General features: G+C 49.1%; 1 protein-coding gene across 1 annotated transcript in view; it reads left to right on the top strand.

The window, feature by feature from the left end:
• Window positions 1–1208: 1208 nt before the first annotated feature.
• MYH11 (myosin, heavy chain 11, smooth muscle) overlaps window positions 1209–26795 on the top strand; it is a 68373-nt gene continuing 42786 nt past the window's right edge. The window contains exons 1-8 of the mRNA XM_005872050.2: window positions 1209–1272; window positions 2002–2029; window positions 11018–11120; window positions 13176–13196; window positions 15382–15474; window positions 18558–18621; window positions 20523–20621; window positions 23409–23552. Of these exons, the coding sequence (XP_005872112.1) occupies window positions 1209–1272; window positions 2002–2029; window positions 11018–11120; window positions 13176–13196; window positions 15382–15474; window positions 18558–18621; window positions 20523–20621; window positions 23409–23552 (616 nt within the window). The remainder of the gene's footprint in view (window positions 1273–2001; window positions 2030–11017; window positions 11121–13175; window positions 13197–15381; window positions 15475–18557; window positions 18622–20522; window positions 20622–23408; window positions 23553–26795) is intronic.

The raw sequence follows: 26795 nt of genomic DNA, 5'->3' as shown, positions 1-26795 counted from the left end.
CCAGGTTCGATTCTGGTCAAGGGCATGTACCTTGGTTGCGGGCACATCCCCAGTAGGGAGTGTGCAGGAGGCAGCTGATTGATGTTTCTCTCTCATCGATGTTTCTAACTCTCTACCCCTCTCCCTTCCTCTCTGTAAAAAAAAAAAAAAAGAAAAGAAAAGAAAGAATTGTAAAAAAAAAAAATCAGACATTTAATGGTGACAAATAAAAAATCCTATTTGCGATAAAACCCCCAGCTATTTAAGATAAAGTTTGCTTACCAAAAATTCACCCAATTTAAGTGTGAAATTCAACGATGTTCAGTAAATGGGCAGTTGTGTAAGCATCACCACAGTCCAGCTTGAGAACCCCAAAATGATGCTTCATGCCCATTTGCAGTAACCTCACCCCACCCCCTGGCAACCACCAATCTGTTGTCTCGATGGATTTGCCTATTCTGGACATTTCATGTAAATGGAATCATACAATGTGTGGCCTTTCGTGTCTTAACTGCTTCTACTTAGCAGATACCGTTTTTGAGGGTCGTCCAGGTTGTAACATGAGTCAGTACCTCATTGTTTTTATGGCCGAATAATATTCCGTTGCATGGCTATACCACATTTTGTTTATCCGGTCATCAGTTGATGGACATTTGGGCTGTTTCCCCTTTTAGCCTTTATGATAATGCTGCTGTGAACATTTGTGTGGAAGTCTTGTAAGGACATATATTTGCAGGGCTCTAGGGTAGATTCCTAGGAGTGGAATTCCTGAGTCATACGGTAAATTTATGTTCACATTTTCAAGAAACATCCAAAGTGGAAGAGGTTTGGAGGAGGATATCCCTAGATGGAGGGAGATGTTTGATCATGAGGGGCTGATCATGACAGTGGGCCTGGAGCTGGGGAATGGACTGGAGAAATGCTTGCTGCTGTGGCGTTGCCCATCAGTGGATATGACGCCCTGATTTCTCAGTTATGGCTAACTGGTTGGTGATTAAAGGTGTTGGTAACCCTCCCCGTGCCCATAGGGGAGGAAATGGGCTCCAGAACCTGACTCCATCCCCTACGGCCACGTTAAGAGGTGATTAGCAATGCCTGCTTAATCACAACAAATCTCATGATGCCCACTATACCTTCCAGAATTCTCTGGTGGTGAGCAACAGGGACCGACTTGGCATCTTATCTAGGGAAGGGGTTTATGGGGAAGTGTCGGGGAGCTCACAGGTGAGATGGGGAGACTGGGGAGCCAGCCTCAGGAGATGACAGAAGCTGCTCAGGCCCTGGGGGCAGGAGGTGAGGCCCCCTCAGGGCTCTGTCTACCCACTTTGATCCCCTGTCCTAGATCCAGCTCGGAGAACCTGATTGGCATAGCCTGGGACCCGTTCTCACTTCTTGGCTGTGGGAGCTGGTGGGGCAGCCCCACCAGGACTGTACATGATGGCAGAGGCAGGGCAGGGGACATGTCCCCTAAAGGAACACAGGATGGTCTTCCTGGAAGAAGAGGGAGTAGATGTTGGATTTCAAATCAAAAGGTGTCTGCTACCCCACATTCCAGATGAAGGAACTGAGGCATGGAGAGGTTACAAACATTTGCCCAGGGCCACAGAGCTGAAAAGTGGCCAAATGGACCCCAGTCTGTCTAAATTCAAAGTCTGTGTTCCGCCTGTGACCCAATCTGGACAACGTGGGTCTCCCAGGACCCGCTCCCCCCTCCCCAAAGCTGGTGGGGCTGGGAAGATCACTGTCTCTTGAACAAGCCAGACTCCAGCATCTTTCTGGGGCTGCATCCAGCATCTTTCTGGGACTTTGAGGTCTGGAGGAGAATCTAAAAGAGCCCTGCTGGCCTCTTGGCTTTGGTCTTGTCCCCCATCCCCTGGGCAATGAGCCCAGCTGGCCCCCTTGTCACCCCTAGAGGGGGCCAGTGTGCAAGAGCTTGTACTGGGAGTCCCAGGAGGCCCCATATCCAGACCCTCAGTTCAGAGCTACATCTAACTCATGGCTGTCTTTTCTTTCTGTTCTCAGATCGAGAGGACCAGTCCATCCTATGCACGTAAGTGGAGCTGCGTTTTCTTCTGTTTTTCTGGAGTCGAGATTCAGCCTATTAAAGAAGAAGGCCCCTGAGGGCAAGGCTCTTTGATTTGTTCACCATTCCAAGCGCCTCACCTCAGATCTCATTGGGGAGTTGACGCTCACTAAACGTTTGTTGAACAAGGGTTCTCGTTCTCAGTTAGGCTCACCTACCTTGTCAATGACACCTGGTGTCCTCTTATTTTACACGGCCTCCCCTTCTTAAACTAGCATTTATTGAGCACTTACTGTGTGCCAGGCCTTGAACGAAACATCTTACCTGCAGAATTGCCTCTAACTGCATGCCATCTCTGTTGGTGAGGAAGTCTTGGCTTATATGAAAGTATCGCTTTGCAGTTTCACAATTAGCAACCATATCTGTGCCGCCATATTTGGTGTTTCATGTCATTGTTTCTTTGAGGACTTGGGAGCAAGGTCAGAAGATATTAACTAAACTTAGAATCATTCAGAGAATCTTCACCATTCAGGAAAGCGCCTCCTGTGGGGGGCAGGGTAATGGCCCCCAAAGATCTCCCCATCCTGATCCCTGGAACCTGAGATGATGTCAGGTCACATGGGGTGGGGGGATGAAGGCTGCAGCTACCCTGTCACTCTCCCCAAGGGCCAGCATTGTAGACTACAATTGGAGGAAATATAAAATAGATCTTATTTTACTGTAGCCTTCTGAAAAAAATTTAAATATATTTTTTATTAATTTTAGAGAGGTCAGGAGAAGGAGAAAGAGATAGAAACATCAATGATGAGAGAGAATCATGATTGGCTGCCTCCTGCACACCCCCTACTGGGGATTGAGCCTGAAACCCGGGCATGTGCCCTTGACTAGAATCAAACCTGGGACCCTTCAGTCCACAGGCCGACGCTCTATCCACTGAACCAAACTAGCTAGGGCAATCCATACGATATTGATGTGAACTACCATTAGCATGTTAACCTTCATTACCTGGTTACAGTTGTGTCCACCAGCATTTTAACTTCATTTTCCTTCTGTGGTGTTATCCAAGGTAGCGATATCTGTGAAAATTGTCATTTTACTGTTCAGCTATACAGGCTGGGGCAAAAATAGGCTTACAGTTGTTCATATGGAAAACAATATAAGCATTAATAAATAACAATAATACAAGAATGAGCTGTGACCCTCCTTTTACCCCATCCTGTGCATTTTCTGACCAGGTGCTGCCTAAAACCATCTCAGGTACCGTGGGGTGGGTCCTGCTAGACCTCTGTCCCCAAATGTGGCTGCACGTCAGTTCCTGGGCAACCGGCTCAGGAGGCGAACGGCCCAGATAAGGCCCAGGGACTCCTGACGCAGCGGTTTGGGTTGGAGCTGGGAAGCCTGTGTTTTGATCTAGTGTCTTGGGCATTAGTGCAGCCGCTCGGCCAGCAGCTGAGCCGACAGGGATGGAAACACTTGTCGTGGGTCATCTGCACAGAGCACGCTGAAGGGACGGCCCCATCGGAGCTGTGCACACCCCTCTGCTTTGGAGTGGAGAAGGGCTCAGCTGGTGGGGCTCCGGAGGGGGTGTCAGGGAGTACTCTCCTCCAGCAGAGGAGGGGGCTGAAGCCCAGCCCCTCTGGGCCCGTTTGGGAGCTCAGAAAGGATGAGGAACAGGAGCTGGGGAGGACTGGAGGGCCCTGGAGATTCTGATGCATATTTTGCAATGAGAGTGTCTGACCCATCAGTGCAGACGTGTGGCAGAAAGATGCCTGTGGTCACCTGGTGCCTGCAGGTTTCCTGGTCTTGGCTTTTGGGGAGCCTGGGCTGGAGTGAGCCCCCCCTGGGCCAGGTTCTCGGCACATTAGCTGACTCTTTTGACTGAGGAAGTAAAGTGAGGGGGGCATTTGGGTCCCTCTCATTCCTAAGTGATGCTGTAACAATACTTGGAGGCCCTGAGCAAGGCAGTGTGGGACCATTCCAGCTCCAGATTTTCATTCAGGAGGCAGCCAGGATGCTGGACAGGAAAACACGGAGTCCTGGACTGTGCTCTGCCGTATTTGCATGCTGTGGCCTGCAGGGAGGACTTAGCACAGCAACCTGATAACACTCAGACATGCACACGCACGCACGCGCACGCACGCACGCACACACACATACACACACTCGCACACACATGCGCACACACAGACACACGCACACGCACACACTCACACACATTCACACACACAAGTTCTTCTAACTGCTAACTGCTAGTTAGCATTTCACAAAAAGGCAACAAATCATGTTATAAACAGAATTATTAACAGTATTAACAGATGTTAACAGTAACTGGCTTTATTTCTAGACTTTTGCTGCTACAGGTTTCGCTGTGTGCTTAGAGTTGTGAGTGACAAGTGCTGATCAAGGTGCTAAGGCATTCTTTCTCATTGCGGTACGTGAAGTTGGAGCCTGCTGCTATCTGCTTTTCAAAAGTGCTTTTCTAGCTTTCTTCCTCAGATGTTCTTTATAGCCAGTTCCCCGGGTCAAAAGGACAGACTGAGGCGATACAAATTCATTTTGTACCAATCGGTACATAAATCAGAATGTCAGATGGGGATGGTTGCTATAAAGACAGTGAACTGCATTGAGAAAAGGTTTTGACAATTTGTAAATATATTACTGTTAAACAATAAAACAAGGTGATTATTGATTCCAGGGAAAACCAGAAGCCAGGCAGGAGAGGAGTAATCACAGTGGACAAAGGGGCCCAAATGTGTGTGACATTTTCATCTCTTTATAATGCAAACCCTGAGTAGTGATCTAACTAGAAGTACTACATGTGACCAAATCTCCATGGGGAAGAGGAGAGAGTTGAATGGGAGCTGAATTCTCCTCTTCCATGGTGAGAAACCAACATTTGATGCTTAGCAATGATGCTATGACATTACGACCAGAACTAATGATGTAATGTCACTTGGGTGTGGATGTAAACGCTAAGACAACCTGCTGACTTGGCGTTTCCTAGCCTTCCCAGCTTCCAGAGGCCACCTACATTCCCTGACTAGTCGCTCCTTCTTCCCTCTTTAGAGCCAGGTTGTAGCATCTTCAAATCTCTCTCTTTCTCTTTGGCCCTCCAACCATCCTCTTATAAAGATCCCTGTAATCACATTGGGTAACTAGGATAATTCAAGATAATCGCCCCATCTCCGGACCTTTAATTTAATCACAGCTGCAAAATTCGGTTTGCCATGGAAGGTAACATATTCACATGTTCCTGGGATTAGGATGTGGGCATCTTTGGGGTGTGGGGGCACATTATTTAGCCAATCCAAGAGCCCTTTGAGCATCTGTGAGCCAGGCCCATGTGTGAGCCATGTGTCGTCTGCCAAGGTACCTGGGTAGAAAAATGGCATTGCTCATCTGCATCTGTAGAAAGGGGCATTGCTCAACGAACATCTGTTGAGTGACTGAATTTAGTGCGGTGGCAGAGGGGGTAGGGAGGAATGTGCCTTACAGATAGCTTCCTAGCTGTGTGACTGCACAGGTTGATCATTTATTCATTTCCTGGGCTATTGTCTGTCTCCATCCTCTGAGCTGAGTTTATGGACACCAGGTTCTGCTGCCTCTAAAACAGTGCAGTCCAACAGGACTTTCTGAGATGATGGCTTCTGGGCACTTGAAATGTGACTACTGTGACCAAGGAACTGGGTTTTAGGATTTAATTTTAGTTATTTTAAATAGCCACCTTTGCCTTGTGGCTCCTGCATTGGACAGTGTGGTTCTGAACTATTTCTCACCTCTGTCCACTCCTCAGATTCCATTACTTCTCCATAATTCATTTAACTTCTCCAAGCCTCAGTTTCCCCATTTATAAAATGGGTTCATTAGGTGCTCCACTGGGCAGTTGTTGTAGGGATGAAAGTTCATTCATTTATGTGAGAGACTGAGAAGAATGCCACTGCCTCATGGTCAGCCCCAGTAAGGATCAGCTGCTATAACAGTGATTACGATTTGCTTACTCTATTATCCTGTTATCTTTCCTATAACCCGTTCTCTGCCCTGCAGCGTTGATTTCTTCCCCATTGGTTCTCAAGCCCCATTCCCCTAATGAAATGGTTTCCTGTACTTCTTAGAATAACATCAGATTTTTTTACTTTGGCCTAGAAGTTTGTCTGATTCAGCCCAACCTTTCTTCCCTCATCACTTACTACCACCCTTCTCCCTCCTGACTGGCCTGCTGCACTGGGCCCCTTTCTGTCCCCACGTGTGCCCAGCAATTCCCTTCCATGGGTCTTGTCCTTGCTGTTCCCTCTGCCAGGTGCTTGCTTCCCTTGGATCTTCCCTACGGGGGACTCCTCTGCATCTTTCAGGGTTCAGCTCCTCCTCTGGCTATGCCATCACCAGCTGCCCCTTCACCTCTGTCTCTCCCATTACCCTGATAAAGTGATAGTAGTCACCTCAAATTATCTTGATTATGTATTCATTTCCTTGGCTATTGTCTGTCTCCTTCCTGGAATGTACACTCATCATGGATGGGGACACTCCCTCGTCCCCCGGCAGTGATGAGGATCTACAAGTTGATAGCAGGGTATAAGCTTTTAGAAGTAGCCAGTGGTCAAGATAAGCCAGGTTGAGACTAACAATTTGCTGTAGGTGATTATGTAGTTAAGAAATTGAAAATTAAGTGAATGTAGTTTTTAGACATGAGTTCTATTTGGTCTGGCATGTAATTCATCCAGTGTGAACAAATCGGAGGCCCTGGGCCAGGGACTAGTACATGGAGGGGCCCTGGGTTGAGTGAGAGCAGTGTGTTCAAGGAGTAGCTGTGTGTGTGCAAGGGGGTGGATTAAGAGAGAAGGAGGGTGGGGGCACATGAGACCAGAGAGAGGTGTGGGGGGGTCTTCTAGGTCCTAGGGACGAGGTTGAGCTTTGATCTAAAATGGACAGGAAAGAGCTGAAAGAGTTCAGCCAGCATTCAGCAAACTCTGGCCAGTGGGCCACATTTGGCCTCTGTATGTATTTTTGTAAATAAAGTTTTATTGTAACTTTTGTATCATGACCATTTGTTTTGTGCTACAAAGGCAGAGCTGAGTAGTTGGGACTGAGAATGTGCGACATGCAAAGCCTAAAATATTTAGTGTTTGGCCCTTTACAGAAATGTTTTGCTGGCACCTGGCTTAAATCGTGGGAAAATATGATATAGTTTACATTTTAATGATAGTATGAATGAACTGTTGAAGGTAATGATACAAACAGAACATAGAAGCATTAGGGGAAAATGGTTATAAAAGTAATAATAGCTAACATTTTTGTGTATCTGACTTGGTTCTTTAATGTTTTTGTTTGTTTTTTTAAATATATTTTTATTGATTTTAGAGAGGAAGGGAGAGGGAGGGAGAGATAGAAACATCAATGATGAGAGAGAATCATTGATTGGCTGCCTTCTGCATGCCCCCCCACTGGGGATCGAGCTTGAAACCCGGGCATGTACCCTTCACGGGAATCGAACCAAGGACCCTTCAGGCTGCAGACTGACACTCTATCCACTGAGCCAAACCAGCTAGGGCAGTTCTTTAATGTTTTATATATTCGCTTATTTAATCCTCCAAATAATCATAAGTGCTTTTATTATGCCCATTTCATAGGTAAGTCTCCTTATCTATAAAATGGACATGGGAGTAGTTAAATGACTTGCCCAAGGTCACACAGATAACTGGCAGAGCAGAGACTTAAACTCAGGCAGTCAGGTCCTGGAGGTCATTGTGCTGTTTTGCCTGTTGATGCTGCAAGGGAAGGAGGTATTTTTTATGCCGGGGGAAGCTGGAGGCAGTATTCAGAATGGAGGCAGTGCTTAACTGGGCTTTGCAGCATATGTAGGAGTTGGATAGCACGAATGCCAGAGGACCTTGCCATCTGCAGGGTGGGATCCAGGAGAACCAGGGACTGAACATCTCTGAGATTCAGAGACAATTTGGCTTTACTTCCAAGCACAGACCACAAGCCGAAATGGACTTGGAAATGGTAGCCAGGACCAGCTATCTGATTTATAAAGTTATGCAGTATAAAAACGCAGTGCCCCTAGTTAAAAAATCATTAAGAATTTGCACGAAATCAAGCACAGGGCCCTCCTCAGGGGGGTCCCCGTGGGACTGCACAGGGTGCACACTCATGAAGCTGCCCTGCACAGGGCTGAGGGGCTAGCAGCCCCTGGTAGCTCCTTCCAGCGGCTAGGGTTGGACTGATCCAAAGGACTTGGCAGGGGGGTAGTTACAAGGCCACCGTCTGTGTATAGTCATGAATCCAGGTCTTCCTCCAGGATCGGGGTGGGGCGGGGGTCTGGGCTCCAACTCTCCTATGAAACAAGATAGAGGTTTAGGGTGCTCCGACCAGGAAGGTATTTTCACCCCCAGAGTTCAGGGGTCAGAAAAGTAAAGATTCATGTTTCTAAAGCAGCCCTGAGCACATCCATCTTCAGACACCCCTGAGCCTGAAGCTTGGGGTGTTTTCTTTGGCAGAACCTCCCAGGACAATTTATTTTTATCAATAGAACTTGGAAACCGTTGAGCCAAGCAGCCCATGTGGGGAGAAGCAGATTCCCAGAGCCTGTGTCCCACTTCCCCTCCCCTGCAAGGTGGGAGACCGGGCCATGGTCATAGTCAATCCAGTGTCTTTGTTGTAAAAGGTAGGAGGTGGGAGAGGCCGAATGCAAAGGTGGGAAAATGAAACTGTGGAAAAGGGAATGCGAGCAGGAGTGATCTGAGACATAGCACTGCTGTCCTGACTCTTGTCTTGGATCTGAATGGGCTTAGGACCACCTAGTAGGTGGTTTGCCACACTCAGATTGTCTCTCCTTCCTCTTGCTCTGCTCAGAATCTGGCCCCTCCAGTTCGGGGTGGGGGGACATGTGTCAAGTGTTCTGACATTAGCCTGATTCAAGTAATTCATACTAAGGTGTAAATGACCGAGTGGCTTAGTTTATTGGTCCCTGGTTACATTTTCCAAGAGCCTGTTAAGGCAAGTGAAAACACCCAGAATGTATGACTAACTCTTTGATGAAGTGGGCTCAGGGCTTTGCTCTGTCTTTTCTGTATTCCATTCCTTCCTTTCGCTTGTCCTAGAAAGCCAGTTCCTAAAGGGTTGGGCCTGTGTCATGGGATAACTCGTTAGGATGTGGTAGAGAGAGTCCTGAATGCGTTGGAACCAGAGCCCCGGCTTTCCATTCTGACTGAGCCCTGACCTTGCTGGGTGGCCTAGGGCAAGTTGCTGACTCACTCTGGGCTAGCATTCCTCTTCTGTAATAACGTGGAAGTGATATGTTCTTTCTTCGGATTGGCAGGTGGAGGTAAAGGAGGGAATGCATGTGAAACAGCACAGGGCTTCTACTCCCCCTTCAAACTCCATTCTCTCCTTAAAATTAAGAAAATAAAGGAGGGAATGCATGTGAAACAGTTAGCACAGGGCTTCTACTCCCCGTTCAAATTCCATTCTCCCCTTAAAATTAAGAAAATTTTTTTTGTTTGGACTGAGTTTTACCTCTCATTCCCATTTTACAGAATGGGAAGCCCTGTGGAATAATGTGGCCTCTGGGAATAAAGACCGTTGGGAAGGGAGAGGACAGTGCTAATGCTGGCGCGGGACATTTCTTTGTTCCTGGCAATTAGACACTTGATTTCTGGGCCGTGGGGCCTGTAGGATTGGGTCCAGCAATTAAAGGCACATGTTTCTTCTTTCTTCTTTTTTTAACCACGAGCAAAGTTATTAATGGGCCCTTGGCAGAGCAAATTAATTTTTTATTTCCTAATTAGGAAGAAGAGCAGGGACTGCGCGAGCACTGGTGGCACGGGTTCAGCACGGAGAACCTTGAGCCGACCTTGGGGTGGACACATTCTTTTCCAGACTTAAAAAAAAAAATTATCTCCTGCATTTCAGAATATTCAGTGAGCTCAGGAAATGAGAGTGTCTAGGCAAAGGAAAGAAACACAAAAAAATAAGCAAGAAAATGAGAGGGGAGGATGAGAAGGAGGAGGCTTGGGTTGGGGCCCTGTCCTTCCCTCTCACTGGGCATGGTGGGAGTCAGAGGGAGGGTCTGGAACTCTTGCATGAAACAAGCCCACTGCTTTGATCTCTGGTGGCCAAGACAGGCAGCTGGCTCAAGAAGGCCATCTTGGTAAAAAAACAAACAAAAAAATTACCCTCCTATTTTAGGAGTACGCTTGATTAGCCAGCACCCTGCTGATCGAAACCTATCAGCCATTTACACCTTAGTATGAATTTACCTCAACCAATTTTATCCTTTGATAGATGATCAGAGTGGGGTTCTTCAGAGGACGAAGGGGCTTACACTTGCTCAGTGGCTGATGGCATAACCAGTCCTTTTTTTTTCTGGAAGCTTCTAAAGCTTTTACCTTAGGTCCTGATACCCTGAGAGATACTTGTGTCCCTTCTGGAAAGCTGCCTCTTGCCTAATTTTTCCATCTCTACCAAAGTTACTGATACTTAAAAGTAGGTAATTTGTAGTGGCACTATTCTGTGCGAGCCCTAATGTGAAAACTATGGACTTCGGGTAATAATGATGTGTCAGTGTGGGTTCATAGACCGAGACAAATGGACCACTCTGGTGGGAGGTTGATAATTGGGAGGCTGTGCATGTGGGGACACAGAGGGATGTGGGAACTCTGTGTACTTTCATTCAATTTTGCCTTGAACCTAAAACTGCTCTAAATAATAGAGTCCATTTAAAAATAAAATTCCAAATAAACCTAAGTATAGACCTTGGTAGGAAAACTACGGTTTTCTCTTTTACTCTCTTCATCTGAATTCCTTCGTGCATCCTCTTTGTAGGAGGAGTAGATTGGGATGTTGGTCCAGGGTTTGAGGCCTAGCCCGTGCTCTACCAGCCGTGTGGCCTTAGACAAGTCACTTCCCCGTGGAGAGCCTCGTTTTCCCCATTTGGCAGTCAGCACGGGGCTGCAGAAGGTACCCACAGAGCACTGCGTAGGGTTATCTGCCGTGGGTCACGGCTCCCGTGTCTTTCAGAGGCGAGTCTGGAGCCGGGAAAACGGAGAACACCAAGAAAGTCATCCAGTACCTGGCCGTGGTGGCCTCCTCCCACAAGGGCAAGAAGGACACAAGCATCACGGTGAGTGGCAGCGCCTGGTCGGTGCTGTGCCTTAGCGGACGGGTCTCCGGGCCTGTGGCCTGGCCGAGTGACAGGCAAGCACTGTGCAGAGGGCCGGACTCGGCGTGTGAGCACCCGGGTCCGTGTTACCCTGCCCCCGCCCCTGACAGCTCACAGGGGGTCATGTTCCGCCTGAAGGGTGCGTTCGGGTCTGGGCCATGCCTCGCCTCAGCCAGTGTCATCATCTGAGGGGCCTGTTTGTGAAATGAGAGGAGCCCTCTCCCCAGCGCAGTGAGGCGTCTTGCTTTCTTTCCATCAGGGTTCTCCATAGTGGCCCAGTGGCCCAGTTGTCACTCTGCACCAGATAATTTCTCTGTTGTGAGGCTGTCTTATGCCCTGTAGGTGTTAGCTGCATCCCTGGCCTCCATCCACCAGATGCTGGTAGCAACCCTCCCCCAGTTAGGACCCCCAAACCTGTCTCCAGACACTGCCAGGTGTCCTCTGGGAGGCAGTCCCCCCGAATGGGAACCATTGCTTTATATCAAACATGTCAAACTCTCGGCCCACAGGCCGCATGCCTCATTGATTTGGCCCGTGTTAGCCTTCGAGTTTGACATGCTTGCTTTATATGGATCTGCGAACTCCCTAGAGTGTGGCCCCCCTGTCATATCCTCCACGTGTCTCGGATGGGGGCACCAAGGTTTGGGAATATTGGTGTCACTCAGTATGTGGGCTTCGGTCCAGTGCCAGTGGCAGCCTCTGCCGTGTGCCATGGGATTCCAGATCGTGCTCCGGCGATGAGTCAGAGAGATGCTGTCATTCTAGTCCCTGAGCTCCCAGACCCAGGGGAAAGAGAGAGAGGCATCAACTACTCCCACAAATGACCCACGGTGACACAGTGGATTAGGGCTTGGGAGAAAAGCAGGTTTCTAGAGTGATCCCTTCCCGGGCCCATCCTTCTCCTCCTCCTCTCTGTCTGAGCCCGGCCTCACCTGTTCCAGAGGAGGGGACCTCCATGGGGTGGTGCAAAGGACTTTCCTGCGGGAGAAATGGCAGCACGGAGGCTGAGGGTGGCCTGCTGCTGGTGCTCAGAGGTGGCCCTGGGGCGGCCACAGAGACCAGCCAGTCTGGAGGCCCTCAGTGATCCAGGAGGACACCAGTTTTAGCTTCAGGAACCTTCCTCCCTCAAACAAATGCAGAATGCCCAAGGCCCTGAGCCGTCCCTGGCATGCTGTGTAGGGAGAGAGAGCTGCAAGGTTTGCAGGCCAGTTAACTTCTGCTTCCACTGCCTTTTTCTCCCCTAGAACAGTACAAATAAGAAAGAATAATCCTATATAATAAAAGGGTAATATGCAAATTGACCCTAACAGCAGAACAACCAGGAACAACCAGTTGCTATTACACATACTGACCACCAGGGGGAAGCCACTCAATGCAGGAGCTGCCCCCTGGTGGTCAGTGCGCTCCCACAGGGGGAGCACCATTCAGCCACAAGCCGGACTGACGGCTGCGAGTGCAGCGGTGGTGGTGGTGGGAGCCTGGCCCGCCTCCGTGGCAGTGCTAAGGATGTCCGACTGCCAACTTAGGCCCGCTCCCTATGGGGAGCGGGCCTAAGCTGGTATGTGGACATCCCCCGAGGGTTCCTGGACTGCAAGGGGGTGCAGGCCGGACTGAGGGACCCCTCCCCCCCAGTACACAGATTTTCGTGCATTGGCCCTCTAGTTCTTTTAATAATAACAATGGATCTTTATCCAGTGCCTGCTGGGTGCCAGGCACTTCTTTCTCTGCACATGTAAACACAGCCCAGGGAGTCTCTCATCCGATATGGTCTCAAAGATCCCACCACGGCTGCTGCAGTTACCAAAACCTTTGAAATGTTTGGGTCAATAAGATGTTAGACATGGGAGTGAGCAAACCTGAGAGAAAGAAACAGAATCGCAGAGGAGCTGCTGCTGTCCTGGTTATCTTGGGGAGTGCCGGCCGCTGGGGGGACTGAAAGCAGATGTCTCCAGCCATGATGTACGTGTGATTGAAATAACACTGACGTTTGTTTTATACTGTATTGTTCAACTGCAGCAAGGCCCATCTCTTGCCTACGTGAGTAACTGGGAGTGTTTTCCTGGTGTGTACGGGAGGCACGGAGTGTATTTAGATCTGCATGGTCCTGTTGCACCCACTGAGCCCCGTAGCTGATGGTAGAATGGGCTAGGCCCCCCGAGGTTCACACCCAAACCAACAAACGCACCCAAATACTGTCCTGCGGGTGTCCGATGCCAGCGCGGGGTGTGGGGGTGCGGTGGCCACCCGCAGGACTCCCACTGGAATCCCCAGAGTCATCCTCCAACCCATAATGGGTTTCCCCAGTTCAGAATGAATCCCCCACCCTCCCCACCAACGTGCCCACCACCAGACCCCAGCCTGGACTGCCCTAGAGACATCGATCCCGTCTGGTTGAAGGCTTTAGGATTGTCTGGCCCTAAAGCTTCCCTGGCTTGACTGACAGTCAGTAATGGCACCGCTGTGGCATGCCTCCTCCCTGCCATCATCCTACATTTCTCCCAGAGCCCTGCCCCCTGGCACTGGTGTGTCTTCGTGCATGCGTGTGCAGTGTGTCTCTCTCCTTGCATGCTGGTTGCTTGACCTAAGGCTCCCGAGACGGGGGTCTTAGAGGTTGCGATGCACTAGCTTTGGTGGCAGGGTAAGGCCCCAGCTATGCGACATATAACCGGGTCTTGCTCGGATCTCTGCGTATGTAAACTCGTGTCTAATGCAGAGCTTGGGGGGGCTGGCATGTGGGGTTCAGCCTGGAAGAGACCCTCAGGGGATCACACTCAATCCATCTCAGTTAGACCCTGGGCCGCAGTGTCACGGATGGATCAGGAGAGTCAGGATTCTAGTTGTGATCTGCTCCCGCGTGACCTTAACCAAGATGCTTACCGTCTCTGGGCTATAGTCTCCTCCATAAAATGAGTGGTTTGGGCCAGATCCCCATGTGGAGGGCTCTCCTGAGAAGGACCTTTTGGCCCCACCAGCTGGACTTGCCATTCTAGAAAAGGACTTTTTTGTGGGTATAGGGATCCCAAGTTTATGTTGACAAAGTGGTCCCTGTAGACCTCCCCACTAGCCAAGGAAAGCCCATCGCTCTCATCATAAATTTCCACAAGCCCCGATTCCAGGGCACTCGTCCCACTAGTGGCTGGGGTTTCACAGAGATGACACCGTGGTTTCACCTCCGTTGGGGGCTGCAGAGGAGGAGGCATATGGATAAACACACATAAACAGCAGCTTCCTGTCGTGTCCCTTTAGGGACAGCTGCCCTGGTGTGCAGAGGAGCAGCAGGAAGCTGGCATTCCCTCCCTTTCCCCCTTTAGAACTTCCCCAGCTTCTTCTTAGCCCAGCCCTGCTGCCCTGAAAAAAAAAAGGGGGTGGGGGGAGAGACAGGGACATCAGCAGACAGAACCAGGAGAGAACCCTCAGCACCCACCACTCCCCAGCGAGAACTGGACAAGAGCTTGGACAGGGAGGCCTCCAGGCCAGGCTGCCGCCGCCACGGTTTGGGGCTAGGCAAGGAGCAGCTCCTCGCTTCCCGGCATCACTTACCTCGTTGGCCCTTTGCTGCCATGGTTAACCACGTGACTGCCTTGTGCACAGAGCCCCTCGGAGGGCCGGTGGGCTGGTCCAGCCTCCGCTGCATTTAACCTGCTGAATGGAGCTCAGGAACCTGCTTTGAAGCTTTGTTCCGCGGTCGGTTAGAAGCGTTCCGGTGGGTTTTGCACATTCCTTACGTATCTTCCTCGGGGGGCCTTCCGGAAACGCATCCCACAAAAGGAGACGTTGCAACTTACCAAAAAACCGCACTAAAACCATCAGGAGTGGTTTAGCATGAAGATGGTTGCTTGTTAAGCATAAACAGCAGCAGCAGTGCCGTGGGCAGTGGAGCAGGCTGCTCACCTCCATGGAGCGCCCTGCACTGTGATGTACATGACATCCCCGGTGTTGTGTGGTGCGAAGTTCTGATTGGCTTGGATGCTGCAGGCATGAGCTGGCCACTAGGAAAAAGTGGCCTCCTAGGGAGCAGGGCCCAGCTACCAGCTCAGCCAGTCGTCGCTTCCGAAACCCTCGAGTAAATGTGGACATGAGTGCTGGGCTCTCAGACGGGGTAGGAGATAGGAGGGAGAGGACCTGTGGGGTAAGAGCTGAGTTTTGGGACAACATCCATCTAGGGTAGAGCTATCAGTGCCTGGGTCTCTCTCTCCAGTAACTAGATATGAATGAATTTTAGGGAGAGCTGGAAAAGCAGCTTCTGCAAGCAAACCCGATCCTGGAGGCTTTTGGCAACGCCAAAACAGTGAAGAACGACAACTCCTCGCGATTCGTAAGTAGCAAAGCCCTGTGGGTTTCGGGAAAAGGATTGGGTCCTGTGTTGCCATCTCTTGCCCGAGAAAGCTGAGTATGTGTTTGCAGGGGAGCCTGGGGTGGAAGGTACAGAGGCACAGGCCACATTTTGCTCTGCGTTTTAAGTTCTGTCGTGACCTTACAACCCTCAAGGGCTCCTGCCACTCCTTCCTTCCTTCATTCAGTATTCATTCAACAAATATTCGTTGAGAATCTTTTGTGTACGAGGCACCCTGCTAGGCACTTGACATTCATAACTGATTCTATAAATATTTATCAGCACCTAGTATGTGCTGGACACTTATATCCAATACTCGTTCATTTATGCGGCAAAACATGAATTGAGTACCTACTAGGTACCAGGCACATACATGCTTCATAAACATTTATTAAGCACCTACTGCATACAATCATTCTGGTAGGCATTTTTATGCATACCATTGTTAAATGTTTTTTTTTTTAATTTGCTCAGTTCATTTTTGTTAAGCACCTACTGTATAGCAGGCACTGAACTAGGCTCACAGGATCATGGTGAACAATTCAGGTGTGGTTACAGCCCTCATGAAGCTTGTGGTCTAGTTGGGCAGCCAATAGTCAACAAGGCAGGAGGCGCCACCTTCCCGCACACACTTCCCAGGCTTCAAGGGCCTCTCCTTTCCACTGGAGCGCAAAGGGGACAGGAGAACCCTGAAAGTGGGTGGCTGATGACACCTAGAAAAATTTTGTTGCACAAACTAAAGAGTGGCTTCCATAGGAGAATCAGAAAGGTACGTAAGAGTGGGAATTCTGAGGAAAAATTGAGGATTTTGGAAATCTGGGGGAGTGCTGATGGGGATGTCACATGACTGGGGGCCTCTGCCGATTTGCAGGGGCCCCTCTGAGCTGTCACGCGCCTGGGAGGGGACCCTGTGAAAACCTCTTGGTGGAAACCTCTGCTCTGTCCCCTGGAGCTGCTCTGCCCAGCACCCCTGTGTCCTCTACACTCACACGGCGGTCCCCAGCCCTGTCAGCCTCAAGACCCACTTTTTATAATAAATAACTCTGCAATGTCCCCTTTCCTTTCCCAAAATTAGAGTTGCAGATAACTTCCTACCACATCACATGAAAGCAAATCAGCATGATGCCTTTACTATAAGGAGAAATAAAACAATTCATAACTGTGCATTTCAGCCTGTCAGTGCTCAGGCCAGATGATCTAAGCCAGCGGTTCTCAACCTGTGGGTCGCGACCCCTTTGGCGGTCGAACGACCCTTTCACAGGGGTCGCCTAAGACCATCCTGCATATCAGATATTTACATTACGATTCATAACAGTAGCAACATTACCGTTATGAAGTAGCAACGAAAATAATTTTATGGTTGGGCCACAACATGAGGAACTGTATTTAAAGGACCAGAAGGTTGCGAACCACTGACCTCAGCAGACACAGTGGGGCAGTCACACACCTGCATTTACATCCAGGATCCTGGGGCCCGGAGGCTGCAAATGCAGACTCACTGGAGGAGGAGGTCTGGGGACTGAAGCCTGGGACGGGGTTTTCCGAAATACGCTTGAGAAAGCTCTGAACCAACGAACAGTTTGCTCTAGAATGTCGCGTGGCGGTGACATGCTTCTCTCCGAACGACACAGTGGGGCAGTCACACACCTGCATTTACATCCAGGATCCTGGGGCCCGGAGGCTGCAAATGCAGACTCACTGGAGGAGGAGGTCTGGGGACTGAAGCCTGGGACGGGGTTTTCCGAAATACGCTTGAGAAAGCTCTGAACCAACGAACAGTTTGCTCTAGAATGTCGCATGGCGGTGACATTCTTCTCTCCGAACATTTAACATGTTTGTGTGTTTATCTGAAACAAGGTCAGGTTCTAGGTCAGCTAATTACAAACAGGCTTTTCACTTCCGTGAATGTCAGATGGGACATTGGGAAGTCACAGGGGACGTGGACAGCGCTTGCTGGCTGGGATTCTCCCGGTTGTTGCAGGATGCTCAGCAGCCTTGGCCCCCACCATCCTGTGACACCCCAACCAGCCACGCCCCCAGATGTCCACATCCTCATGGCAGATGTGCTGCCTCCACTGAGAAGCACTGCATTTGTGTGTCGCAAACCAGCGTAAAGTTCGTTTCTAGACATAAGTGAGGGCAAATCCGAAGTTAGTGCTGAACATGTGCTCCGCTCACCGGTGCCCATGCTTTCTTGGGAGGGAGGGAGGGGGGTGGCCCCAGGACCAGCAGGTTCTCCGTGTCAGCTGCCATGACTTGGTCCTCCCAGTCGTTCTACTGTCTTACCTCCTGATGGGGAGAGTGAGGGTTTTGCCAAGACCTGAGCAAACCTAGGGGGCTGTGTCCACCCCGGTGAATACCTCCCACCATGTGCAGTGTGGTGGGTGGAAAGGATGCGATCTTTGTCAGCTTTTGGAAAGTAGGTAAAGGCCTGGGGCTGAGGGATGGTTTGGGGGTTCAGCTGAGGCAGAGGTAGGTGGGTTGGGCAAGTTCTCCCGGTTAAGACAGTTGATGAGCCCCAGGGCCGGGGGCAGGGCCAGGCCTGCTCGGATAGGCGGTGCTGGAGTCCCTGTCCACGCTCACCTGCCCCCCAGAGGAGGTTGTTTTGCAACTGGATGAACTTGGGCCTGACTCCCTGTGGAGAACCCAGCACGGTTCTGGGTGGACAGCGGGGAGGAAGCCCTCCAGCCACTGAAAGTGGCCAAACATGCCTCCTCCTGATGGCTCTACCCCTTAGGAGTGCTAGGACATTGGGCGGCTCTCTCGGCTTCAGTTTTCCCACTTTTCAAATGGGGGTAGCTGTGACGGGCTGAAGGTCATGGCTAGAGCCGAGTGAAACTGACTTGTGAAAGTGTTTTATAAGTTCTGTGGCTCCGTAGGCCCTGGGATATCCCAGCTCAGAGATGGTGGTTCCTTCCAACTAGTTCCCTCTGAGACTCTGAGGTTGTGGGGTCCCCCCTGCCCCTCGAATGCTCCCTGCCATCTCCCTGCCCACTTGCCTGCAGGAATGGGTGAGGGGCTGAGGCCGGGGAACTGACCATTTCCTGTGCTTTCCCGTTCGGCAGGGCAAATTCATCCGCATCAACTTCGACGTCACCGGTTACATCGTGGGAGCCAACATTGAGACGTGTATCCTTTGCTGAGCCTGAGCCCCGTGGGAGCCCCGCCCAGCCAACCTCCTGCAGCGCCTGAGGGGGCCCCAGAAAGGCACCAGAGCTGCCCCTCCATCCCCAGGCTCGTGGGTTCCGTCCCTCAAAACCCTCAGACCCTGGGGTCCTTCTCCCTTAGTAGTAGGCATTGTGGTGTGGTCGTCCAGGGTTTGAACCCCAAATAGCCGGCATTTGACTCTGGGTTGGCCTCTCCCTAGCTGAGAGACCTTGGGCCAGTTATTCAACTTCTCTGTGCTGCACCAGTGAAGTGGGGATGGAAATAGTATACCTACCTCGTAGAGGTGTTGGAAGAATAAAGTGAATTAACTTACGCAAAGCTCTCGGAACCATGCCAGGGATAGGGTAAGGGCTGGCTGAGTCTTGGCTAGTGTGTGAACTTCACTTCATCCTTATCAAGCCACGGTCCAAGGCCAATCCCAGGCCTCTTGTTCTTAGAGAGCTGCCCTGTGACCAGCTCCAGCCCACAGACAGGAAACGGGCAGCAATCGAGCTTTCCCAGGGGAACGGTCATGCTGCACCGGCCGCACAGAGCATCTCTGGAGAATCTGGTTGGTGAAGCGGAGCCCAGTTAGAAGTTTCTGGACTTGGGGACCACATCTGGGGTTTAGTAACTGATCAACGTAGCAGCATTACAGGCGCCGTGCGGGCTCACGGGTATTATCTTTTCATGGCTGCTTGTGGACCGTTTGTTTGGCACTGACAGGACCCAGGGGAGTGTTGTGGTTGCATTTGGTGCCCTGGATAACAGGGTAGGCTTTGGCATGGCATGGGTCTGGGTCCAGGTCTCAGCTCTGCCATATGAGCTGCGGGGCTTGGGCGAGTCTCTTAACCTCTCCAAGCCTCAGTTTTGCCACCTGTAAAGTGGGAATGATGGCAGCACCTACCTGTGGCGCTGTACTTGAATTGCGGTTGAATGAAATGACGTGCACGGCCCTTCGCACGGTGCTTGGCCCGAAGTGAGCCTCTGATTCGTGGTGGCTGTGATGTTGTGGTTAGTTAACCTTTGCTTAGAGCCCATGAGAGGCTATTTATAATCTCTTTATTCCATCTGGTACAACAGCCCAGCCACCCATCTGCCCTTCCCCACCATCCTCAATGGTCTCCATGCCCAGCTGCCCACCCCTGCCCGGAACCCCACCCCAGCCATAGCAGGACAGCTCTCCTTAGATTAACTGGCAGGGTTTGCAGTCTCTCTTCCAAGGCCAGTTCTCTGGGTCACGGTCACTCAGCCCGCCAGGGCTGGCACCGACTCTGTGAAGCCCAGCCCCTTGGCTCGGTGTTTCGGCCCTCACCTAGCTTGGCCACTTCCCAGCTGTGCCCTCTCCTGGGAAATGTTCCTCCTGGAGCTGCAGTTTCTTTATGTGGAAAATGCAAATATTATTCGTACTTCCTTCCTAGGAGGGTTTGTGAAGCTTAAATGAGACAATGCGTGTAAAATGGAACAGAGATTACTAAAGCATAGAGAGGGTAATTATTTTTACTCTGTAGCATCTAAAGACAGCTCACTCTACGGAAGGGGAGTCGGTGATGGTTGTTGGGGTCTTTGGATGCCTGTCTTTTTATGCTATTCCTTCTCCCTCTGTTCCCCTCACTTCTCTCTGGGCTGGGGACTGTGGCTGCACCCAATGGTCTCATTTTGGATCCCTGAGCCAGAACCAGAAGGTTGGCCCGGGTGAGTCAGGGTGGGTGGCTTGACTCGGCCCGTCAGTACGGCCCTTCAGAACCCTCTGGGGAGCCTTTCCCTGGTCCTGGAGGTTTTCCCTCCAGCACCTCGTGCAACAGGGACTGGGGAAGAAGGTTGGGTTCCTGCAAGGGGCACACCCATGGTATCCCCAGAATTCTTAACTCCTCCCAAACCAGATCTGCTAGAAAAGTCGCGGGCTATTCGCCAAGCCAAGGACGAGAGGACGTTCCACATCTTTTACTATATGATTGCCGGAGCCAAGGAGAAGATGAAAAGTAAGTGACTGGCAAGGATGCGTGTTGGGAGGTTTCAGCCCTTCCCGTCATCATCATCCGGGGCCCGTTGATCGGCTATTAAAACAGCCTGAGATCCTTCCAGGGAAAGAACTGTATCTTTGGGTGGCGGATGCATCGTTCGTCATCTCCTTTCAGAGGGTGAGTGTGGCTTTTGTTCAGGTGTTCTCATTTACTGAGCATCTACTATGTGACGTAGACGTGGAGTCCAATTAGGCATTAGATAATTAAGTCCAATTAGACCCGGAGACGTCGAGTTCAATTAGACACAATCTATGCCTTCCAGGAAGGGAGAGAGACAATGGCTGTATTTGTCAGTTCATAAAACTTGCAAGTATATAAGATACAATGTTTTAAGGAATTTGGAGGGGAGGTGGGACTAAGCACTTTTCATTCCATATGTTTTGAAAGTGACTTTTGAAGTGGTCTTTGTAGGGCACAGGGTTTCACAAACTTTCTGAAAAGGACTAAATAGTATATCATTGAGGCTTTTTGCAGGCCACATGGTTTCTGTCACAGCTACTGGGTTCTGCCATTGTACACAATGGAAAAGCAGCCAAGGGCAATACATAAACACAGCTGTATTCCCGTAAAACTTTATTTACAAAAATAGGAGGTGTGCTGACCTCTGTTGTAGGGAGAATATTGTTTTCCATAAAAAGTTTATGCTTTCTGCCATTGGGAAGTGATACATTCTTGACATGTAGTTTTGTACTAATTCTTAAAAGAATATATAAATCGCCTCGCTGAGAAAGGAACATACGAATAAATATAGGTACATGATACAGTCTACATTCTAGTAATAAGTTTAAGACTAAAACTTTAGGGAAACAATACAAACTTTACTTCCCATCATTTTTGTGGCCCCCTTTAGTTATGTAGGTTAAGAATTCAGTGTATTGCAATATGCCACCACTAGAGGGGGCAGTATTCATTGTTTCTTCTTGATGCTTGATGGTATGGAGCAGTGGTCGGCAAACTGTGGCCCCTTGAGTGTGGCTCTTCCACAAAATACCACGTGCGGACACGCACGTACAGTGCGATTGAAACTTCGTGGCCACACTCAAGGGGCCAAAAGCCGCATGTGGCTCACGAGCCGCAGTTTGCCGACCACTGGTCTGGAGGAATTTTGGGTTAAAGGGGGCATGCTGAATGGATGCTATACACCCACAAATAGGTAAATTAATAGTTACACTATGGGGTGGCCCAGGGAGAAATGTTTACATCCTTTCTTCTATTTAGCACCAAAGTCAACAGTTTGGTTGTTTGGTAATTTGGGTTCTAGCTTTGTGCTCTGTTGCTGGTCTTCCCGAAATTAGGTAAGGGTGAGGCTAGCAGCTAAGATTCCCAGGAACCATGTGTATTCTTGATGGTAGATCTTGGAAGAGGTTAGGTGTTTAGAGAAATTATTTTAAATGTATCCATAATCTGGATAATGAGGTCTTGGCAAAGACCCAAATTCCTTGTGACTTTAATCAGGCATTTCAGTTAATCCAAGGGCTTGAGTTAACTGGTGTCTTGGGTCAATTTAACCTTGAGTTGATCAAGTAGCTTCCAAGTGACTTGACCCATGAAAGACCTCTGTTTTAAAATAAAAGTACATATCTCACTGACTTCCCTTCCCAGCCTAATTAAAGGTTGGTCTGGAAGAGGACACTTGATGTCTTGGAGGGTGTTATAAAAGCAAGAAAAAGAAGCAGTTATAAATTGAAAAAGGGGGGGGGGGGGGGAGAAAGGGGTGGTGGCTGAGGTACAAAGGTATGTAACCATGACATTACAGAAAACGATGTTAAATAGATGTAACCATATAAGCAAGGAGTTGGCAAATGTTTTTGCTAAAGGGTCAGGTAGTAAATATTTTAGGCTTTGCAGACCATATGGTTTTGTCACAACTACTCAACTCTGCCTTTGTAGTAGGACAGCAGCCATAGCCAGTAGACAGGGAATAGAAGTGGCTGTGTTCCAATAAAACTTTATGTACAGAAACAACCAGCAGACCAGATTTGCCAACCCCTGACATAAACCTTATCTACTGATTCAACTGGAAATAGTTAGTGGAGAGGGAGGATGGTGTAAGAGAGCTCAGTCTTTATCCACCATGGTAGGAAGGCAATAGATAATATCTAATTTTGACATATTCAGAAATAGCCTATTATATATGATATAGAAACATCACATTACATACAGTAAGCTTATTATATGTAGAGATCATGGTAACTACCAGAAGAAACAGCTAAAAGAGATAAAAGCAATTATTGTGGGGTGAGAGTCGGAGAAGGGGTGGGACCTTTTGGTAGTAATTGATTTTAAAAATTCATGTGCATATATGATTGTATTTTATAAAATTTAATAAATGGACTAATAAAGAGTGATCTAACTTTCCAGACACCTGTGTTCCTGAAGGCAGGGTGCCTTTGGGCAATTGAGATAAAGGTGTCCCTCCTTCTGGGTCAGTGCAACCCCATGTCAGGGGTCATGGCTCAGCCGGTGGAGCCAAGGCTGAATTTCAGGGTACCCTGGGCAGTGCATTACCTGTCCCACTGTAGGAGGCCAGCGGTGACTGGAGAAGCCGTCTATGGGATGATGCAGAAGGAAGGGGACAGAAACTGTGATGGTCCAGACCCTCTACCAGATTCCAGTCTCCTGTTCAAAGGTCTATGGGATGATGCAGAAGGAAGGGGACAGAAACTGATGGTCCAGACCCTCTACCAGATTCCAGTCTCTAGTTGTGTGCCTTCCTGACCACACCCCATCTTCCCCTCCTTCCAGGTGACTTGCTTTTGGAGGGCTTCAGCAACTACACGTTCCTCTCCAATGGCTATGTGCCCATCCCAGCTGCCCAGGACGATGAGATGTTCCAGGAAACCCTGGAGGCCATGGGCATCATGGGCTTCAATGAAGACGAGCAGCTGTGTAAGTCTTCACACCTTGAGACGGGGGCTGGTGAGGAGACCTGGATTCTTGCTCTCGGTTCCACTGGAATCAGTTAGGGACTCTACTCCGGTCAGGACACATTTCTGTTCTCTGAATTCCCCAACGCCCCTTCCCCCTAAACAAAACAGGAGAATGAAAATGAATATTACTGTAGGTGGTTTGTTGGTGTTTTTAAAAAGTGGCTGCATAAATTAGGGCTCTTTCAGTTACAAGTGACCCAAAATTGTCTTCAGCAAAAAGGAAAATGATTCACTCATAGAGCTGAAAAGTTCAGGGACACTGGTTTCAGGTATAGTTAATTCTAGGGGTGCAAAGGTTGTCTCTAGAACCTGGTCTTTCAACAACATTGACTTTAAGTAGGCTATAGTGTCTTGGCAGCAAAATGGTTGCTGCAGCTCCAGCCCTTAGATCCTCTGGATTTATGTCCAACAGAAAAGAGCAGAGTGGATTGTCTGATTGAGTTCCTCAATGGAGTTTCATTGACTCTTATTGGTTGCCCTAGGGTGATGTTGTTATACCTGAGCTACTCATTGTAGCCAGAGTTGTGGAAAGCTCTGAGTAGCTTAGGTCTCTGTTCTGTTCTTGGACCTGGAGGTAGAAAGGTAGTTGGCTTCCTCAAGAACATGTGGGCAGAGGATATGGGACAGGGAATAATTGAGGTGGTGGGTTTATTTGGGCTCTTCCTGGAAAGCCAGTCTGGTGATAGACCAATATTGATTAACTGGGGGAGGGGGAGTCCCTCAGCCCGGCCTGAGCCCTCTTGCAGTCTGGGACCCCTTGGGGGATGTCTGCCTGCTGGCTTAGGCCCGATCCCCAGGGGGATTGGATATAAGGCAGCAGTCAGACATCCCTCTCACAGCCCGGGGCTCTCACAGTGGACCCCTCCTCCTTCCTTACCGCCCGCCTGCAGTGGAGGCCTGAGAGGCTCCCACCACCACCGCTGCGCTCACCAGCTTCTGGCTGAGCGGTGCTCCCCCTGTGGGAGCGCACTGACCACCAGGGGGCAGCTCCTGTGTTGAGCGTCTGCCCCTTGGTGGTCAGTGCGTGTCATAGTGACCGGTTGTTCCACTGTTTGGTTGATTTGCATATTAGGCTTTTATTATATAGGATGTCATCAACCACTGACCAAGAGACACACTTGCCCTTGAGAATAGGGCAGCTCAAAGAGATACCCTTGGTCTCCACACTGTGCTTCAAGAAACACTTTTCCTTCTGGGTTAGATGTGCCCCAGTGTTCAAGGTTATTCTCTTTTGGGATCACCAGGGCAGGATTGTGGAAAATTTCCCTTCCTTCCCACGCCCCTTGGGAGCCCCAGAATAGCACTAAGGTTGCTGAAACGCAGCAATAGGGAGGGGCCGTTCCTCTTGAGATAAATTGGGGCCCAGAAAAAGAAGGTTCCATGGGTCAGTTGACAAATGGACGGTGATTGTGGATTTTGGCCAGGGTTCCATATCAGAATCCAAGGTTAACATCCCTTTCTGAATGACCTGGGCTCTCCAAGAATAATTCATTTTATTTGGGACATGAATCAGTTTTCCTTCTAATCTTTTGCTTTAGACAAATGCAACTAATGATTCAGTACTTGCTATGTGCCAAGCATTTGCTAAATCCGCCCCCCCCTTTTTAATGTGCCATGTCCAGTTTTATTTGAATAATAAAAAACTGGAACATACTAAAATATTGATTGATAGAGGATTTATTAAATTATTGTTTGACCTTATTAAGTAGAATGATGGGGCTATTGAAATTGTTTTAGAAAAACATTGGCTTATATGGAAATGCTTGTATTTAAAGTGCAATATCGGGGGACAAAGCAATATGCTAAGTGCTTTATATGCATTATTTAATCACAACAACTCTATGAAGTGGCTGCTGTTATCCCAGATTTGCAGAGGAAACTGGGCACAGAGAAGTGAAGGAACTTGCCCCAGGACACACAGCGAGTTACTGGTGGAGCTGGGACTCACTCTCGGGTCTTGTGGACTCCCAAGCCCTATTTTGTGACTTGCTGTGCTCTGCGTTTGTCTGTGGGAAGGTGGTTTTTGTCCTTTAAACTCTTAAAATTCTGTATCAGAGTCATGGTTTGGTACCCATGGCTGGTGGGAGCCTAGTATATTCTAAAATGCAGACTCACATCATTATCGATGATGCAGAATCCCACCATGTGACATAGTTCCCTTCCCTGCTCCCTTCAATTTTTCAGATGACTTTCAAAGAGGGAGTAGCAGTTTGGCACCTACTAGGTCATCAGCTCCTCTCTGGTACTTGCAAATCTCCCTTTTAACCCCAAGAGTAGAGCCCAGGCCCTGCACCTTGCTAGAATTTGATAACATTTTTTATTGTTATAGTTGCTATGTACTTATGGCAAGGGAAGCTCATTTTTTACTTAAGATAGAGCTAGTTTCCTATTAACATAAATCTAAAGAAAGAGAAGTAAGCGGATGTGAAGAAAAATGTTAAAGAAATAATGGAGCAGATAGTATGCAGGTAGAGCAAGCATTAAGATGAGGATGTGGGAAGGAGGCAGCTGATCGATGTTTCTAACTCTCTATCTCTCTCCCTTCCTCTCTGTAAAAAATCAATAAAATATATTTTTTTTAAAAAAGATAGAGCTAGTTTCCTATTAACATAAATCTACAGAAAGAGAAGTAAGCGGATATAAAGAAAAATGTTAAAGAAATAATGGAGCAGATAGTATGCAGGTAGAGCAAGCATTAAGATGAGGATGTGGGAATGATTGAGGTCCACAGGACATGGACTTAGACTATTTGTACATCAATCCCAGTTATAAATTTAGACCTACTCCCAACCCTTCACAAAGAGGCTGAAGGAGAATGGGGGTGGGCGTAAGGGGTGAGGCTCGAGCCCTAGAGCTTCATAAGGCTCTAGATGACCATGCCCCTCTGTTTCCCGGAGCTCAGTAAGGGAGGCATACTCGCCCCAGGTCACAGAGAGCTAGCAACAGTGTAGGACTGGAATAATAATCTACACTAATAAAAGAGAAACATGGTAATTGGCGTACGACCGCTACCCTTTTCATTGGCTAATCAGTGAGTATATGCAAATTAACTGTCAGTCAAGATGGCGGCCGGCAGCCAGGCACTGAAGCGAGCACGAGGCTTGCTTGCTGCAGACTCCAACGTTCACCGCCTCACTTGCCGGCCTCTCATTTGCAAGTCTAAGCAACTATATACTATGTTGCAAATAAGAAGGTAAACAAA

This window comes from Myotis brandtii, unplaced genomic scaffold (assembly GCF_000412655.1).
Source record: "Myotis brandtii unplaced genomic scaffold, ASM41265v1 scaffold363, whole genome shotgun sequence".
NCBI lineage: Eukaryota > Metazoa > Chordata > Mammalia > Chiroptera > Vespertilionidae > Myotis > Myotis brandtii.
The sequence above is the reverse complement of the archived record's forward strand: the minus strand, read 5'-3'. Positions and strand labels throughout refer to the sequence as shown.